Raw genomic sequence first — 16,060 nt, 5'->3', positions numbered from 1 at the left:
TTGTGATAATTGAGTTCTGCGGGACGGCCTCTCACTCCCTCTGTCCCTCTCGTGTCTCCCCGGCTTCCGGGGGAGGGTTGCCCCATCTCAATCTCCTCTGCTTCTTTTTCTTTGCCCCAGAGGCTCTTACGGGAACCGAGCTGGGATGGGGGGAGGTGCCGCTGTGCAAAAATGGCGGCGTTGGGGAAATGTTCTGGGAGCAGCAGATGGGCCCCCGGCAGAGCGCAGGCGCGGGGCTCTCGGTTCGAGTTTAGAGGCCCGCAAAACACACGTGGTTCTCTTCGCCGGTTTACTTAATTCCCAACTCCGCCTTTTAAAGCTGTCCCGTATCGTGCGAGTTAACATTAAAGCGTCTGCCGAGGAGCGGCCTTCCATCAATCTCCACAGCGCCGAACGACACTGGAACTGCAGGAGCGCTGCGGGCGGGTCGGGACAGGAAGTCCCGCTCTTTCGCCGTGCGTCGCGCCGGAAGTGCGTCACACCGCCTGAGCGTGGCGCGGGAAGAAGATGAGCAAAGGGCGCGAAGGCCCCGCGGCGGGCAGCGGTGAGGGGCGGGGCGGGACGGGACCGGACTGGACCTGAGCGGGCACGGTGACAGCGGCCGTGTCGCGCAGGGGCCACCGCTGTCCTGCTGCGCTACCTGCGGGAGCAGAACCGGCCGTACAGCGCTCAGGACGTCTTCGGGAACCTGCAACGGGAGCACGGGCTGGGCAAAGCGGTGAGCGGGCCGGGCGAGGCGCGGCGGAGCCGGGGAGAGCGGGGCTGGCGGCGCGGGGCTGACGGCGCGCTCGCTCAGGCCGTGGTGAAGGCGCTGGAGCAGCTGGCGCAGCAGGGCCGCGTCCGTGAGAAGGCCTACGGCAAGCAGAAGGTGTACTTCGCCGACCAGGTGAGCCCCGGGCCCGGCCGAGCCCCACTGCCCTCGGCTCCGCTGAGCGCCCGCCCTCCCGCCTCCAGGAGCAGCTCCCGGCCGCCGGCGATGCGGAGCTCCGCGTGCTGGACGCGGAGATCGCCGCGAGGTCCGCCGAGGTGCAGGCGCTGCTGCAGGGCTGCCGGCAGCTGGAGGCAGGTGAGCGCGGCCCCTGCCCTGCCGCACCGGCACCGCCCGCGGCGGCTGCGCCGTGGTTGCCGGCCGTCCCGGTGATCGCCGCTGCCCTCCAGAGTTGAAGGACCTGAGCGGCGCTATGACCACCGCGGACATGGCCCGTGAAGTTGAGGAGCTGAGGAAGGACTGCGCCAGTTACACAGAGAGACTGGAGAGGATCAAGTCTGCTACCAACCGAGTAACGCCAGAAGAAAAAGAGAAAGTAAAGAGCTGGGGGGGGTTGGGAGGAATGTACAGTGCAGTCCACATTGAGGCTGCTCATAGCAAATGCTTGGCTGCTTTACCTGGCCTGGCTGACCCCGGGATGGAAGCAGACTGCTTTAGTCCTGGGCTGTTCCCACGTGGGTCCTGCAGAGCCCATGTCTGAATTGTGGTGGGGAGCACACTCTACGGCAGCTTTAATAGCCTCAGCTGTCCTTTCCTTGTAAACCTCTGGCCAGTTGTTAGGCACTATCAACTCAATTTCTTCCTGTTTCTGGTGGGCCATTTCAGAAAGCAGTTCATGTTCCTGCCAAGGAATCAGTTCTGCTGCCTGAAAACACTCTGGCTGTAGCTGGGGTGTGTGATGTCCTTGAATTCAGATGTTTCCTGGCTTTGAGCTTACAGAGGCTCGATGTATGGCTGCTGAGTTGTTCTCACTTTGCCTTGCCTTTGGCAGGTCTGCAGCGAGCAGAAACTGTACTGCAAGGAGTGGCGGAGGAGGAAGCGGATGGTAATGGTTTCCCCATTGAACGTGGGGTGGGCAGAAGTGTCAGTGGCCACGGTGATGGTGGAGCAGGCACAATCTGCAGATTATCTTGGGGAGCTTTATCCAGGCTATGGGACAGCATTTTCTTGAAGTTTCCACAATCAGTAACTTTTAAGTGGAGCTCTGTGCTGAGTGCCACCACAAGAACCGCTGGGACTAGATGCACTGAGATCCTCTGTTAAAGGCCACGTTGCTGTAATGTGTAAATATGAGATGTTCTTGATTATTTTATTTGTTCTTGAGGAAGCAAAACAAGTTCTTGCATCCCTGTGCAGGGGATAATGTGGGAACAGTTGTGTTGGCTCCCTGTATGGGAGGCAGCATCCCACAGCTGTGGCAGAAAGCTCAGCATTACTCCTGCAAATCTCATCTAACTTCCCTGCCAGGCAACCGAGCTGCTCGACGCCATCCTGGAGGGATACCCCAAGAGCAAGAAGCAGTTCTTTGTAAGCCCCACCCCTCTGTCTGCGTCCCAGCACGGCTGAGCCTGCTGTGCCAGAGGGCAGCTGTCTGCTACAGGAGCACTTTGTCCTTGCACAGGAGGAAGTCGGAATAGAAACCGACGAGGACCACAACGTCACGCTCCCAGCAGCTGTGTGAGGTGCAGATGGCTGGCCTTCCTTTACAGAGAGCACGCTGCAGTGGAACTGATGATTAAGCTGTTGTTGGGTTTTAGATTTGTTTTCTTCTGTAATTTTTTTCAGGGCTTGCGCTTGTCCTACATCCTTGATACAGTTCTGTTTAAAAATGCTTTGCCCTTGGAAGGGTAGTTAGAGCAACTGACTCAGCAGTGGACCCTCTCCCTTTCTCATGTACCGAGGGAACGTTGTTTTCTTACCTTTCAGTGCTATAGGCTGTTTTGGGTGGGTGTTTTCACCGGGCAGTGGCTGGGAGGGTTTAAGAGCACTGGCTTAGAGATGTGGTGTTCTGGTAAGAGCAGGAAGCAGGTGCCTCAGAGAGGTGAAGGAAGTAGTTAGCAGTATGGCCACTATTTCTGCAATTCACACGTGGAGGGGACTGCTGCCCATGGCCTGCACCGAGTTGTACGCAGGACCGATTCATTGAACACCCTGCTTCTGTTTCAGATGTGCTCTGCTGTGGCATCTTCTGTGTTGAGAAGGCAGCAGGGCTGGCCTTGGATGTGGTTCAGGCACAGCAGCCCTGGCTGGTGGGGAAGGCGAGAGCCAGGAGGATGTGCTGTGCTGGTAACGTGAGCTGCAGCGGTGGCTGGGCTGCTGTGCACTGCGGGTCCATCTCCTGCCTGATCCCATTAAAGTCTCCACGTACACAGCAATGGAAATAAAAGCAGAAAAGCCCTTAAAACGTTCAGCAAAAATTATTTATTTTTCACAATAGAAAAATATGTCACTTTCACACATGAGGTCTGTAAAAATCCACATCTTCCTCACAAGGCAAGAGGTTGCATCTAAGGGAAATTAAGCCGTGCCACGTGGCTGTTGACTTGTCTGTCCCTCCACAACAGAGTCATTTCCATCACAGGGCAACACCTACCAGCAACATGTCTGCCCCTGTATGCGCCATCACTTCTGTGCAACACCACAGGGTTTGACTCCTCTTGGGCTTCTATTGTATTATACTGAAAAGGTCACAAGGCTTGAAAAATAATTTTGTATGGGAAAAAAAAAAAAAAAAAAAAAAAGCAACCCCACCAAAATGCTTTTCTTCATTTAATAGCTTAAACAATCTCAAGCTGCAGCATCCAAATCAAGCAACCCGGAGCTGAGAAATTTAGCATTACCTCATCTACAGTGGAAAAACTGGAAAATAAATAATTGCTACTGGTGGAGTGGTAGCAAGAACATGATCAGAGAACAAACCCTGCTGTGTGTATCAGTGCCACGGAGGATGATGCTGTCCAATGCACTCATTGTGCTTGTTTAATTGAATCACGCTGACAGCAGCAGCATGTGGCAAGTCAGACACTGCAGAACTGGCACTGATAATACTTTACAATGATTTCAGTGATTATAAAATAAAATCAAAGCTGGTTACATGTCTATAAATATATACACTCACGTAAAATTATGGTGCTAAGGAACAGCAGTGAGAACTCAGCAGTGCTGTGCTGCAGCTACTAAACTACTTTTCTGTTCAGTGTGGCCACAAAACAACCCGGAAAAAGACGAGGCCAGGGCAACTCAGCACTCAGCAGCACAAGCAGGAAAAGACTGCAAAAAAAGCTCACTCCCTTTTCCCATTCAGGGGTGTTAAAAGTTACAACTGAGGAGGTCAGGACAGCACAGCCCCACTGCACTCCTTCCAGCATGAGAACTCGCTGCTGCCCCACATCTCCCTGGCAGTGACATGCTCACCCTTCCCTCAGTTCTCCTGGGCTTTCTCCAAACCATCTAGAAGTTAAAAGCAGCCTCTTGCTTTTCTAAGAACTGTTTCAGAGGGAGGTACTGGAAGCCTGCAGTTGCAGGAGAACCCTATTCCTAATCTGCATTAGCAGAGACCAACAGCTTTTGGTCTCTCCTTATTTCTCCCTGCTCCCAGGGTCAAAAGGGTTTGTATCAGGTCTGAGGTTACAGACCAGATCTGTTTCACCAGCTCAGCTGCAGCACTGGAGTCAGTGGCACAGGCAAACCCAACTGCAACACACCTGCCTGAGCTAAAGACTCCAGCAAGTTTAAAGACCAGTACACATTCCAATACACATTCAGTACACACTTTTTTCTTTCCCTTTGCTAAATCCTTAGCAGTATTTGGTGATGTTGACTGTGACAGTACCCGTGAAGCAGAGATGCTTGCACAGCCTTGTTTTGGTTTTGTAGTGACAATAAATAATCGGAGAAGCTTTGAGGACAACCACAAGGGAGATGGACCAGCCTCTCCTGGAACCTGCCACCCAGTCCAAGGTGCTCCAGTGAGGGAATGCTCAGTACAGCTGACTCTTCACCTGGTGCAGGACCCCGATGACGATGTCCCGTAGAGTCTGGGGCAGAGAGGAGACAGTCAGTCGTCCAGGGGAGGAAAAGTCCTTCCCAGGCTCAATGCTACGGCTAGCACACCTGGTGCCAATGCCCACAGAACGCGTATGGGAAATGATCACCTGTCTATGCTGTCAGGCTGCAGGGCTCCATGCAGTCACAGCACAACAAGGACCTAGCCTTGCCCATACAACTCCCTTCTAACAAAGCCTTCTTAATTCCCTCCAAACTTCTAGGTGTCTTGGGGAACAAGGACCGTCTTTCTAAGCTCTGTTTTTCACTGTCTGGCTTTCACTACCAAACCAGTTCAGCAAGCAGCTGGGGATGAGAGGGACCCGAGCTCCCATGCCCCAGTCCAGTGTCAGCCACACAGGAGAAAGGAAAGTTGCCCCAGGAGAAAGGAAAATTGCACATGGGCCTGCACTCCAGCTGGACGCAGCTGTGCACAACACCCTTTGCCCTTGCCTCAACCCACCCGTGTTTGCTGTACTCACGTGGGGCTTACAGTGCTCCTCAATCCAGCTGAAGACACATGCTGAGAGCTCCTGAAAACTCGTGACTGAGATGGAGGCATTAAAGGACTCAAAGAGGGAATCCATAATGCCTTGGAAAACATTGAATTTCACCTGGTCAGAGACCTGGTCCTTCCCCTCACTTGGGTTGTCCTGGTGAGCTTTCACAATCTGCTCATAGTTCCTGAAACAAAACAAGAGCTGGGTTCAGTGCTGCCGTGAAGCCTCGTACTCCCCAGCGCCTGAGCAACAACTGGACGCTGAGAACAGCTTCAGAAATGGAGAGGAGAACGAGTCTGCAGCAGATCCTGCAAGTAAAATAAATGCTGGGAAGCATGACACTGAAAGCAGATTCATTTTCAAACCTGAAACCGTCTCCATACTTAACTCTACCAACTGATCTGAGTCAGACCTCCTAACAAACAGAGAAGAAACGACAACAGCAGAGTGGTACAGCTTTGGTACGATCCCCAGGAGCCAGACTGCCTGCAAAGCACTGAGCCCAGACCATGGGGAAAAACAGCAGGAAGAAGAGGGCAGCAACCAAATAGCTTCTTGCTTACACTTTCATTATCTTCAAGGCCATCACATCTTTCCTGAGAGTAGAAACTTCCTCTTCTTGCTTCTTCTTTTCCTTGTGCAGGAACTGAATATAATCAATGGCTGAACACAAAAATACAGAGTAAGAAGCTGCGAGCACACGGAAGCCCCTCTGATCTCCTCAAGGAGGGCTCCCTGAGGCAGTCACATAGAATCCCTGCGTTGAGGTGTTTGGGGGCTTGAGAGAAAGCCCTCCCACCTCCCCGCACTCAGACTCACTTTTCTGGAGAATGATGGCCTTGCTCAGCTTCTGGGAGCCGATGGAGAAGTCCTGCTGCTGGCAGGTGGGCACGATGGCCTGCAGGTCATCATAGCCTTTCTACAGGGGGCAGAGCCACGGCTCAGGGACACGGGGCGCCACACGGGGCAGCGGTTCCACGGAAGTTTGCGGTACGGACCCACATCCCAGCTCCCACCACAGACAAAAGCGGCTCCCGGCTCACACGCGGCTGAGGGGAGCGGATCCGGCACGAAACAAAAGGGAAAAGGCGTAAAAGGAGCAGCGCGGTGCCTCTGAGGTACCTTGATGGCATCGCGCCTCTTCTGCTCCGCCTGCGTGTGCGCCCGGCGGCGCTGGTCCTTGTAGGACTCCTTGTAGTGCTCCTGGGTGTAATCGCTGTCCTCGTCGTCTGCGGAAAGAACCGCGAGTGAGCGCCGGGCCGGGCCTGCCCCGAGGGCCCCGCGTGTCTTTGCGGGAGCCCCGCAGCCGCCCCGCTCGCAGTTCGGAGCGCCGCCGCCCCGGCCCCGTACCGGTGTTGGGCACGGAGGAGGCGCTGGTGGAACCGATGCTGTTGGCGCGGGACACGACGCTGCCCTTCCGCGCGCTGTCCATGAAGAGCGCTGCGGGGAGAGAGAGCTCAGAGGAGCGGCTCAGAGGAGCGGCCCCGGGATCCGCCCCGCCGCGCCCCGCGGCACCTACCCGGCTCCGGGCCATTGTCCCCGTACGCAGCGTCCACCTGCGGGCGGAGGGCGGCGGTCAGCGGACGGAGCGGCGCTCCGGGCCTCCGCCCCCCGCGGGCCGCCCGCCGCCCCCGCCTACAATCCCTCGCCCTCGGCCCGCCGCTGCCCGCCCCGCCTTCACCTTCCCCCACGCTTCCTCCGCCGCGGCGCCGGGCGGCTCCGCCATCTTCCCCCCGCCCCGGTCACGTGAGCACCGCGGGGGCCGCCGGGAAGTGCAGTCCTCCGGACCGCCAGGGGGCGCCCCGCACGCCTGCGGGCAGCGCTGCGGCGAGACGGGACACAAAGAGCCACGGACACCGAGAGAGAGGAAGCGCGCTTTAACCGCCTCTCGGCCGCGGGCTCACGGTGCGCGGAACCGTGCGCGCCGCTCGGCGGGTCGGGCTCAGCTCTCGGAGCCGCGGCGCTTCCGGTCCGTTCCGGCGCAGCGGGCAGCGGTCCCAGTCCCGTGGGGTCCGGCCGCTCCGTGCCGACTCACGCCCGGTGCCGGGACGCGGCCGCCGCTCTTCCCCCGTCCCGGCGGCGCTCAGTTGGCGGGCGGCCCCGCGGGCGCGCGGCTCAGGCGCTGCTGCAGGAGCTCCCACGCCTTCTCCACCTGCCGACGAAACGCCATCAGCAGCGCCGCACGCGGAGCTCGGCGCCGTCCGTCCCTCCCTGCTGCGTTTCCGACCGGCGGCAACCCCGCCGCCGAGCTCCCGTTTCTCCTCTCCGCTCCCAGTGCCGTCGGAAGCGGCCCGCGGCTCACCTGCCTGCGGGTGACCTCCGGCTCCCAGAGCGTGCACAGCACCACCTGCGCCTGCTGCACCCTCTGGCTGTCGCTCATCTGACTCCGCAGCCGGCTGCGGGCAGCCTCCTCGCTCAGCCCGTCCCTCCTAACGATGCGCTTCACGGCCTGCGGGGACCACGAGGTGACACACGGGGCTCACAGGGAAGGCCGTGCGGCCAAAGGCAGCCAGCGGGCTTCACTCACCTCCTCCTCAGGGATGATGGCCACCCACACCTCGTGCACCATCTCCTGCCAGTCGGCCTCCAGCAGCACGGCGGCATCCAGCACGACCACAGCCTTTCCTACGGAACGAAGCCGTTCCTCGTCACCTGGCAACTCCAGGGCAGCACGGGCGCTCCTGGGGGCCGGTGTGGCCACTCGCGCTCATGCTGTCCTGCACGCCAGCAGCGAACAGACCCCATAGAACCTCACATGGGAGGGGCAGCGCTGCCCGATGCGGGATTCCCATTGAGCTCCCAGCAAAGAAAATGATTCTGCACACACCATGCTCGCTAAGGGGCATTGAACCAAAAAAGAGAAAGAAGGCAATGCCCGCTCCAGTTCAGAACAGGAAGTCTGAGTTACAAATGCACTCAGGGGAGTGAAAATCTCCAGTAAAGAGCAGCTGTGAGCTGGAAGATACTCCATGTGCTACCCAAAGCAGCAGCTGCCCCAGAGCAGCATAGCACCGTGCACCCAGCACCCACTGTGCTCCTCACAGCCACCCCTTACCTTGAGCTCTCGCCTCTCCGATCTGCTCCCTGACCATCCGCGCGATCTCCGGCCACACGATGCCTGTGAGGCTCTTCAGCCGCTCCTGCAAAGGAACCACAGTGGTGTCAGGGGTCCTCCCAGAGGTCCTGGGGGTCCACAAGGGACAAGCTTGGATGGACGGAGGGGGCTACAGCTAGGGGAGCAACAGGAGCTGCTGCCTGGACTGTGCATTCTGCATGGCTGCTGATTTGCTGTATGCCACTGCAGCAGGAATGTGGCACCAGCTCAAAGGGCTGAAAATCAAAGCCCCAGCACAGAGTTCCCTGCTCAGGAGGTTAAATATTGACATTCCCTCTGCTGCTCATACCTGGTTTCCAAATACTTTTGCTCCGAGGGCCTTCCTGTTAATTGTTCCATCTTTGTTCAAGATCTCTGTAAGACAGAGGGAGATGGTTCGGGAGCAGAAACAAATCCAACTCACACCTCCACAGCACCTCCCGGCTCACCCGGCCCTACCTGCCCCAAATGCAGCCACCACATGCCCATGGGCCTGGCTGCCAGGCAGGTATGCGGCGTGGCCCAGCGCATCGGCATCGATGAGGAATGCTCCCATCTGCCCCAGGCGTTGGGCGATGGAGGTCTTTCCACTCCCGCTGCCCCCGGTCAGACCGATGATGTAGGGGCGGGGGGGGAGCGTGGGGCTGTCCTGGGGAAGGAAGGGTCAGACGGGCGCTGGTCCTGCAGCTCCCAGCCCCCAGCAGCTCCCCCTACCCGTGGGGGCCGAAGCAACGTGCCGAGCAGCCGCTGTCGCAGGCTGGAGGAGCTGATCTTCTCCTCCTCATTGTGGCCGTGGTAAGGGTCCTCCATCAGCTCGATCTCGAAGAGTTCCAACGCAGCGAGGCCCTGCCAGGAGGGGACACCACTGAGCCCCCCAAACGAAACTTTGGGGCCCAGAGATCTCAGCCCCTCCAGTTACATTCTCGATCCTCTTCTTGTTCACGGCCTCCCCGCCCCTGCGCGTCTCCTCGCTGACAACGATGCAGCGCAGCTCCGGGTCCGTGACTGCAGGGCCGTAGGGGTCGCCCAGAGGCACAATGTCATACAGCACTGAAGGCTTCACATCTGCCAGGAACTCACGCAGTTTGGCCGCCCGCAGTTCGTAGGGCTCGATCAGCTCCCGCAGGACCTTGTCTGCAACAGCGTGCAGTGATGAACAGTGAGAGAGGCAGAGCAAATGGTTCTACGGTAGGAACCCTCCAGTGGTGCCCCACCACCACCACCATCCTGCCCACAGGGCCCCACAGGTCTGCAGGGAAGGACAGCAGCTGTGGGGTCTGGGTTGTCCCCATAATCAGTGCCCGCCGCCGACGCTGACCCACATCCCCTCCCACCGGCAGTGCCCGAGCACTCTGAGCCACCCGGATGCCTTCCCAGACCCTAGCCCGGGGGAGGCCCTCAGCCCCCCACTGCGTCTCATCCCATTTCCGGCGAGCACAGCGCTGTGCCCGTCTACACCACCATCACCGCAGGCATTGCCCGCTCCCCACCGCGCCTGCCCCGGCCCCCTTCTCCCGGCACTCACGGCGCAGCAGTTCCCCATCGGCCACCCCGACCAGCAGCCGCCGCCGTGCCAGCAGGCAGCAGGCGCTGAGCAGCAGCCGGTGGGCGCCGTGCAGCCGATCGAAGGTGCCGCCGACAGCCACGTCGGGATACGCGGGCAGCTCCGCGCCGGAGCCGTTGGGCAGCGCCTCGGAGCCGTCGGAGCCGCTCAGCAACAGCGCGGGCAGCCCGGGCGGGCAGCCGTAGGCGGCGGCGGCCAACTCCCGCAGCGCCACCCGCACCGGCTCCGCGTCGCCCGCTCCACCGTCGGCCAGCAGCACACGGGGCGGCCGCGCTAGGCGGTGTCCGTGGCCCAGCAAAACCCGCACGTCCAACCCCCGGTGCGCCGCCGCCGCCGCGTAGAGCGCGGCCAAAGCGCGGAGCAGAGCGGCGGCGGGCGGGGGGGCGGAGGGGCGCGGCGCGGGGCCGTCCAGGCGCAGCCCCGGCTGCAGGTGCACGTAGAGCGGCCCCGTCACCACCCCCGCCGCCTCCGCCAGCGCCGCCGCCGCCCGCCGCGGTAACGCGCCCAGCGGGGCCGTTAGCACCAACAGCCCCGACGGGAACGGCGCCATGGCCCCGCCGGAAGATCGCACCGACCCCGAACGCGTCACGGCCCCTCCCACCGCCCCGCCCCCGTCGCGCTGCGCCGGGCTTTGTAGTTGGGAGCGACGCGGCCGCCGCGGAGGCGGGCCGGGATTGTGGGGCCCCTGGTCCGGGAGCGCTCATTCGACAGCTCCGATGCCACCCCCCCCGGTCCCGGTGCCGTCCTCCCGTGCCCAATCCCCGCCCCTCAGCAAGAGGCCGGACCGCAGCCGCAGGCACGAGGCTTTATTGCCGGGGCCATCCCGGGGCCGCGCTCACGGTTGCTCCTCGGCGGCTTCACCGGGGCCGAAGACGAAGTCGTGCATGGCCCGCACATAGTCAGCGCCGTCGGGGCCGCCTGGCCTCAGCCGCGCCAGCGGGGCCGGGAGCCGCGCGGTGATGCAGCGCAGCGGCGGTCGCGGGGCGGCGATGGCCTCCAGGAACACCTGCACCGCGGCGCCGCTCAGCTCAGCGCCCGCTGTGCGCCCCACAGCCCCACCCGGCGCCCACCCCGCGGACCTGCAGGACCTCGTCCACCTCCTGGGCGGCGTCGAGGAACAGCTGCGCGCAGTGCTGCAGGTAGCGGCGGTACAGCTGCTGCGTCTCAGCGTCCAGCGCCCGCAGCTCGTGGCCCTCGGGGTCGGCGCGCCGCGCGTTGTCCATGAAGGCGGTGTGCACCGGGCCGCACTCCACCAGCGTCATGCTACGGGAAAGCAGCGCCCCTGAACTCACAGCCCATCACGGGTCCCGCACCTCACCCCACGGCGCTCACTGGATGTTGAAGGGCCGCAGAACGATGGCCAGGCTCTCGCACAGCCCCTCCAGCGCGAACTTGCTGGCGCAGTACACGGCATTGAAGGGCACCCCTGGGGCGGAGCAGCAGCTGAGAGCTGCGTCTCTCCCCCTGCAGCCCCGCGGGCGGCCCCATGCCCACCTTGCAGCCCTCCGACACTGCTGGACACGAGAATGCGCCCGCTGCGGCGGCGCTTCATGGCGGGCAGGAAGGCCTGAATGGTGCGTGCGGTGCCAAAGACGTTCACCTCGAACACTGCTCTCATGGCCTGCTCCGAGCACATCTCCAGGGGGGCCATCAAACCCACCCCTGCATTGCACACTGTGGGGTACGGTGCTGGTGAGCAGGTGTCACATTACCCCAGCACTGTTTGCATACAGGGACGTGGGAACCCAGCCCCAATCCTCTCCGTGCCCCAGCACACCCATCCCCAGGGCTGCAGTGCCATCCAGGCCCATCCCCATATTGGCTTCCCCGCTCCCGGCTGTGCCCTGGGGAAGGTGCCGTACCCAACACGTCTGGGTGCTGCCCCTGCATGCAGCGCACAGCCGCAGCCAGCGAGTGCGGGTCGGTGACGTCCAGCTGCAGCAGCTCCAGCGTGTCGGGGCAGCGGCCCCCCAGACGCTCCAGCAGCTGCTCACCCTTGGCCAGGTCACGCATAGTGGCAAACACTGTGGAGAGAGCGCAGCCGTGCTGTGCCCCGCAGTGCTGGGACCCGCACCCACGGCATCATCCCTTTACCTTTGAACCTGCGGGAATCGTCGGCCGCCAAGCGCACTGCCAGCCCCAGCCCGATGCCCGAGGAGCAGCCGGTGATCAGCACTGTGGTCTTCTCCATGGGCACCGCGGTTCTCTCCACAACTGACACTGCTGGACGCGGGGCCGCGTGGCTTTTAAAGGCTGGGCTCCCTCCCACCCACCCGCCGTGTTGTGTCTGCCTGCTTATCTCAAGGCCCTCCACCTGCAGCTGAGGCGATAAGGACCCCACGCTGCTGCCACAATCCCCCCAGCCCTGCACCAGCCTGGGACGGCCCCGAGCTGCCCCACATCCTGTGGTACTTTTTCCCTGCACACCACCCACATTCCCTCTGTGTGGGTCATGAGCTGCTTCCTTCAGCTCATTAGAAACAAACTGCGTGCTGGAGGGCAGCAGAGACAGACAGAGGAGCCCAACGGTACCAAGCACCCAGGGCTTTAATAGCCCCTCGTGCTGACCGCCAGTACTGGGAAGAAAAGACAGAGAAAAGCCCGCCATAGGGAGCCTGGCAGAATCTCTTTCAATACAAAGGCACTGTGTGTAACTGGGGCTGCCCTTGGAGCACCACAGTCTTCCCAAGGCTGCCCCGGGGACCCATATTTTGCTGTTCCAGCCCTCACCAGCTCCTGCCTGGGCACCACCCAGCTTCCAGTGGGGCAGCAGAGCCCCACTCCTGCGCCTCCATGCTCTGTGGGCAGCCCAGCACGGGGCAGGCTGGGTGCTGGCAGGATCAAGCAGGTCTCTGGGCTGCAGCAGCCCCTGGGGCAATTCCCATCCTCTGGGATGCAGGCCGCTCCCGCGGGTGCTCAGCTCCTTCATTCTGGCGCTGGTCACAAGGGTGCAGCACTCAGGTGTGGGGGCTCTGCCCTCCTCCTGGGGGGCTTTGAGTGGCACAACCCCACATCAGGGGGGCCCGTCCCAGCCATGCTGTGTGGCACTGGGATAGTACTTGAGGAAGATCTTCCTGGCAATCTCCAGTGTGTCACCAACAGGCATCGCAGGGTAGCGCTTCTCATTGTAAACGAAGCCCCTCTCCACTTGGAAGACAGCCTGGTTGAACTGCTCCTGGTGGAAGGGGCTGCCCGTGTTCAGGCTCTCTACCAGCAGAGAGACAAAGAGGGTCCAGCGCACCCCATAATAATCCAGCACCAGCCCTGCCAGCTGCTTGTTGGCGTAGTCCAGGATGTTCCCGCTGGGCCCCCACAGCGTCACCTGGTTGCGGGCATTGTGCTCGTACTGCTCAGCCTCATGCTCACTGGTGGCGACGGCGCGGGCGGATTGCAGCATTCGGCCCAGCAGGAAGAGGCGCTGGGAGCCCAGCAGCGCATCCAGCTCGGGCAGCAGATCGTACAGCAGAACCCCGCCGGCCGCCAGCAGCTCGGGCAGCGCGCGGCGCTGGAAGGAATCTCGGATGCGCTGGTAGTAATCGCCCACCAGCTGCTGCACCGCCTGCCGCGTCACGTCAGCCAGGTCGTAGCGGAAGGCTGGGCTGGAGCCCAGCGCGGTGCCGGCGCTCAGCAGCAGCCTCCACGCCTCAAAGACGTCGCTGGCGTTGTACCAGAGCTGCGTGTCCATGTGCAGGGACGGGCGGCGCACCAGCGGGCTGCGGTTGTGGTTGATGCAGGCGCCGGTGCAGTTGTAGACGCTGCGCAGCAGCAGCTGCCATGCGGCACTGGCGGCGGCGTTGGGGGCCCCGTAGCGGCGCTGGGCGTAGCGGGATACCCACACAGAGAGGTTAAGGGGCTCGTGGCGCCAGCCCAGCTCATTCATCAGCTCGTACACCATGTCGTTCTGCTCGATGCCCTCGGGCACCAGCCCTGTGCCCACCATGGTGGAGTTGGGGAAGCGCCGTGCCACAAAAGGGCCGCGATTGATGGCATCCACGGCACCGAAGAGGCCGTGGTTGCCGCCAAAGTTGTGCAGCATGCACCAGATGAAGGGCTGCCCATAGAAGGACTCGGTCCACTCGTAGACAGGTTTGGACTCAGCGAAGAGGTCGAGGACGATCATGCGGCCCAGGGGCACAGCACGCAGCACCGCCTGCACCTGCGGCGGCTGCCAGAAGGCCGGCTGGTGCTGGAAGAGCCACCCCTGCATCAGCCACTGTGCCTGGGGATCCGCTGCGGGCAGAGAGCAAAGTGAGCACGGCAGCCACAGTCCCAAAGGCAGCTGTGGTGGGGCCTCAAGCTTGCACAGCACGGCCTCGCAGCGACCCACCTCCCGTCATGGCCCTGAATACGGCATTGGTGATGCCCGCCAGGTATGCGGGGTCAGAGGACAGCGGGCTCATCTCGTTGAAGGTGTCTGCGCTGTACATGTGATCAGTGCCAAATTCCTTGATGAGCTCCTTCAGGAAGAGTGTCCCAATCACCTGGAACATGGGCTCCTCAGGGGACAGCAGGTAGGCACAGGACAGCGTGCAGTCAAAGTGGCTCCAGTTCCCGAGGCGTGTGGCGTTGATGCGCGGGAAGACCCTGAGTGGGGATGGGATGGGGGTTGGCAGCAGGATGAGGCCTGGGGGCCTCATGGAGGGACGCAGGCAGGGTCCTGCAGGGCGCAGGGCTGCGACTCAGAGCAGCCACCCTCAGTCCCACTTACCGCAGAACCCCCGGCGGCACGTGGCCCGCGAAGGCCGGCAGCACCGTGGTCATCCCCAGTGAACGCATCCGCTCCACGATCCTGTACTGAGGGGGAGAGAGCTGGGAGAGGAGCCCCGCGCCCCGAACGGGGCCGGGAAACACCAGGGCGGGGCGTCCCGTCCCCCCATACCTGCAGGTACAGCTGCTGGAGGTGCCACGCACGCGGCAGCGGCCCGGCCCAGCCGTGCAAGTTCCCCATACGGTTCCACGCCAGGAACGCCGGCCCCGTGAAGTGGGCGTCGATCTCACTCTGGTTCAGCCCCAGCGTGCGGTAAACCTGCACGGCCTCGGGTCAGCCCCGCGCCGCCCGCCACGCCCCGCCCGCCCCGCGCGGCACCCACCCGCTGCCACAGCGCCTCCTGCCCGGCGAAGGCGGGCGCCGCATTGATGCCGCTCAGTGCCATCCAGTCGATCTCGCGCTCCCAGCGCTCCCAGTCCCACCAGGCGTACGAGTAGCTCTGGGCGCAGACGTTCTGGTAGTAGCGGTACCTGAGGGCGGCGGGACCCTGAGGGCTGGGAGCGCTTCGTGCCGCGCTGACGGGGGGCGCGAGATGCCCGCACCGGGACACGGACGGGCGGGAGGGAGGAATCGGGGGGGCCGGGGGGTCGGAGTGCCGGTGGAGCGGCCCCGGCCCCCGAGGTTCATCGCAGCTTCGGGGTGCCCCGCCGGTACCTGTTGGGGGTGGCGGCGCGGATCTCGGTCTGCAACCGCGGCAAAGGGTCGGGCAGGCGGAGCTGAGCCGCGGACCACGAGAGATGGCAGCCGCAGAAGTCCCGCAGGTACCGGTAGAGGCCGGCGGCGGCCGCCACGCCGCTGGAGCCCGTCACGGCCACGGCCACGGCGCCGCCGGGCGGGGAGCGCAGCCGGTACGCGTCAGGCCCGCCCGCCGCCAACGCCGAGTCCACCGACAGCGCCACAGCGGCGGCCCTGGAGCCCAGCAGGCGCCGCGCCAGCGCCCGCACCGCCGCCTCCTGCCGCGCGTCCCCCACCGGTCCCCGCAGCTCGGGGGGCAACGGAGCCCGCGCCGCCGCCAGCACCGCCGCCATCGCCGCCACCCGCAGTGGTACCGCCATGGCCACGCCGCTCGCTTCGGGCCGTGCCGAGCTCCGCCAATCCGCGCCGCCGGCGAAAGGGGGCGGGACCACTGAGAGCCAATCAGCGACGGGAGGCGGGAGGGATACCGGGGTGGGGCAGAACGGAGGCGGGGCCATGGAGATGGGCGGGGCCATGGGGGTGGGCGGGGCGTGGTGACCCTCTCCCTCCCGGCCGGAAGGGGGCGCTGTCAGTCCGCGGCGCTGCAGGAAACGGGGAGGAAAAAGCAGCGCCCGCAACCCCGCAC

The 16,060-nt window shown here is 62.6% G+C and overlaps 5 protein-coding genes across 6 annotated transcripts; 1 reads left to right on the top strand and 4 right to left on the bottom strand.

The window, feature by feature from the left end:
* The first annotated feature begins 479 nt into the window (after nt 1-479).
* Nucleotides 480-3,173, top strand: LOC122189072 (PSMC3 interacting protein). Of its 2 annotated transcripts, XM_042887873.1 has the most exons (9): nt 480-544; nt 615-718; nt 797-886; nt 955-1,066; nt 1,159-1,304; nt 1,761-1,814; nt 2,237-2,296; nt 2,391-2,451; nt 2,936-3,173. In XM_042887873.1, exons 1-8 carry the CDS (start codon nt 508-510, stop codon nt 2,448-2,450), a joined length of 663 nt encoding a protein of 220 aa, XP_042743807.1. In that variant the 5' UTR covers nt 480-507; the 3' UTR covers nt 2,451; nt 2,936-3,173. The 2 variants fall into 2 exon arrangements, with proteins under 2 accessions (XP_042743807.1, XP_042743806.1); XM_042887872.1 differs by having other exon boundaries at nt 2,391-3,173.
* MLX (MAX dimerization protein MLX) lies at nt 3,171-7,054 on the bottom strand. Its single transcript, XM_042887871.1, has 8 exons — nt 6,995-7,054; nt 6,833-6,869; nt 6,664-6,753; nt 6,436-6,542; nt 6,133-6,232; nt 5,877-5,976; nt 5,296-5,497; nt 3,171-4,806 (listed from the first exon to the last, which is right to left on the bottom strand). The coding sequence occupies exons 1-8, from the start codon at nt 7,037-7,039 to the stop codon at nt 4,750-4,752; spliced, it is 738 nt and encodes a 245-aa protein (XP_042743805.1). The 5' UTR covers nt 7,040-7,054; the 3' UTR covers nt 3,171-4,749.
* Nucleotides 7,055-7,383: 329 nt separating this feature from the next.
* COASY (Coenzyme A synthase) lies at nt 7,384-10,521 on the bottom strand. Its single transcript, XM_042887894.1, has 9 exons — nt 9,933-10,521; nt 9,327-9,541; nt 9,122-9,253; nt 8,867-9,056; nt 8,718-8,782; nt 8,369-8,453; nt 7,841-7,938; nt 7,616-7,762; nt 7,384-7,465 (listed from the first exon to the last, which is right to left on the bottom strand). The coding sequence occupies exons 1-9, from the start codon at nt 10,519-10,521 to the stop codon at nt 7,397-7,399; spliced, it is 1,590 nt and encodes a 529-aa protein (XP_042743828.1). The 3' UTR covers nt 7,384-7,396.
* Nucleotides 10,522-10,806: 285 nt separating this feature from the next.
* HSD17B1 (hydroxysteroid 17-beta dehydrogenase 1) lies at nt 10,807-12,177 on the bottom strand. The gene is made up of 6 exons (XM_042887927.1): nt 12,066-12,177; nt 11,834-11,995; nt 11,466-11,645; nt 11,304-11,397; nt 11,051-11,234; nt 10,807-10,977 (listed from the first exon to the last, which is right to left on the bottom strand). The coding sequence occupies exons 1-6, from the start codon at nt 12,160-12,162 to the stop codon at nt 10,807-10,809; spliced, it is 888 nt and encodes a 295-aa protein (XP_042743861.1). The 5' UTR covers nt 12,163-12,177.
* A 401-nt stretch (nt 12,178-12,578) lies between these two features.
* On the bottom strand, nt 12,579-15,794 carry NAGLU (N-acetyl-alpha-glucosaminidase). The gene is made up of 6 exons (XM_042887917.1): nt 15,394-15,794; nt 15,062-15,209; nt 14,851-14,997; nt 14,680-14,765; nt 14,299-14,555; nt 12,579-14,201 (listed from the first exon to the last, which is right to left on the bottom strand). Exons 1-6 carry the CDS (start codon nt 15,792-15,794, stop codon nt 12,985-12,987), a joined length of 2,256 nt encoding a protein of 751 aa, XP_042743851.1. The 3' UTR covers nt 12,579-12,984.
* Between the last annotated feature and the right edge of the window lie 266 nt (nt 15,795-16,060).

Source organism: Lagopus leucura, unplaced genomic scaffold (genome assembly GCF_019238085.1).
Source record: "Lagopus leucura isolate 7727_CA_CO unplaced genomic scaffold, USGS_WTPT01 Super-Scaffold_100126, whole genome shotgun sequence".
NCBI classification, from domain to species: Eukaryota; Metazoa; Chordata; class Aves; order Galliformes; family Phasianidae; genus Lagopus; species Lagopus leucura.
Note: the sequence above shows the minus strand (reverse complement) of the source record. Positions and strands in the feature narration are given on the sequence as shown.

What these genes read in the sequence shown, in the direction of transcription:
- LOC122189072 (XM_042887873.1), top strand. Translation starts at nt 508, where the DNA reads ATGAGCAAAGGGCGCGAAGGCCCCGCGGCGGGCAGCG. An exon ending in CTGCCGGCAGCTGGAGGCAG is followed by an intron (nt 1,067 to 1,158) that starts GTGAGCGCGGCC and finishes GCTGCCCTCCAG; the next exon opens with AGTTGAAGGACCTGAGCGGC. An exon ending in GGCGGAGGAGGAAGCGGATG is followed by an intron (nt 1,815 to 2,236) that starts GTAATGGTTTCC and finishes CTTCCCTGCCAG; the next exon opens with GCAACCGAGCTGCTCGACGC.
- MLX (XM_042887871.1), bottom strand. Translation starts at nt 7,039, where the DNA reads ATGGCGGAGCCGCCCGGCGCCGCGGCGGAGGAAGCGTGGGGGAAG. An exon ending in CGGAGGAAGCGTGGGGGAAG is followed by an intron (nt 6,870 to 6,994) that starts GTGAAGGCGGGG and finishes CTCCGCCCGCAG; the next exon opens with GTGGACGCTGCGTACGGGGA. An exon ending in GCCTTGAAGATAATGAAAGT is followed by an intron (nt 5,498 to 5,876) that starts GTAAGCAAGAAG and finishes GTTTTGTTTCAG; the next exon opens with GAACTATGAGCAGATTGTGA.
- COASY (XM_042887894.1), bottom strand. Translation starts at nt 10,521, where the DNA reads ATGGCGCCGTTCCCGTCGGGGCTGTTGGTGCTAACGGCCCCGCTGGGC. An exon ending in CGGAGAGGCGAGAGCTCAAG is followed by an intron (nt 7,939 to 8,368) that starts GTAAGGGGTGGC and finishes TTCGTTCCGTAG; the next exon opens with GAAAGGCTGTGGTCGTGCTG. An exon ending in CGGAGGTCACCCGCAGGCAG is followed by an intron (nt 7,466 to 7,615) that starts GTGAGCCGCGGG and finishes TTTCGTCGGCAG; the next exon opens with GTGGAGAAGGCGTGGGAGCT.
- HSD17B1 (XM_042887927.1), bottom strand. Translation starts at nt 12,162, where the DNA reads ATGGAGAAGACCACAGTGCTGATCACCGGCTGCTCCTCGGGCATCGGG. An exon ending in CGATTCCCGCAGGTTCAAAG is followed by an intron (nt 11,996 to 12,065) that starts GTAAAGGGATGA and finishes CTCTCTCCACAG; the next exon opens with TGTTTGCCACTATGCGTGAC. An exon ending in CAGTGTCGGAGGGCTGCAAG is followed by an intron (nt 11,398 to 11,465) that starts GTGGGCATGGGG and finishes GCTCCGCCCCAG; the next exon opens with GGGTGCCCTTCAATGCCGTG.
- NAGLU (XM_042887917.1), bottom strand. Translation starts at nt 15,794, where the DNA reads ATGGCGGTACCACTGCGGGTGGCGGCGATGGCGGCGGTGCTGGCGGCG. An exon ending in CGCGCCGCCACCCCCAACAG is followed by an intron (nt 15,210 to 15,393) that starts GTACCGGCGGGG and finishes CGCCGCCCTCAG; the next exon opens with GTACCGCTACTACCAGAACG. An exon ending in TCCAGCAGCTGTACCTGCAG is followed by an intron (nt 14,766 to 14,850) that starts GTATGGGGGGAC and finishes TCTCCCCCTCAG; the next exon opens with TACAGGATCGTGGAGCGGAT.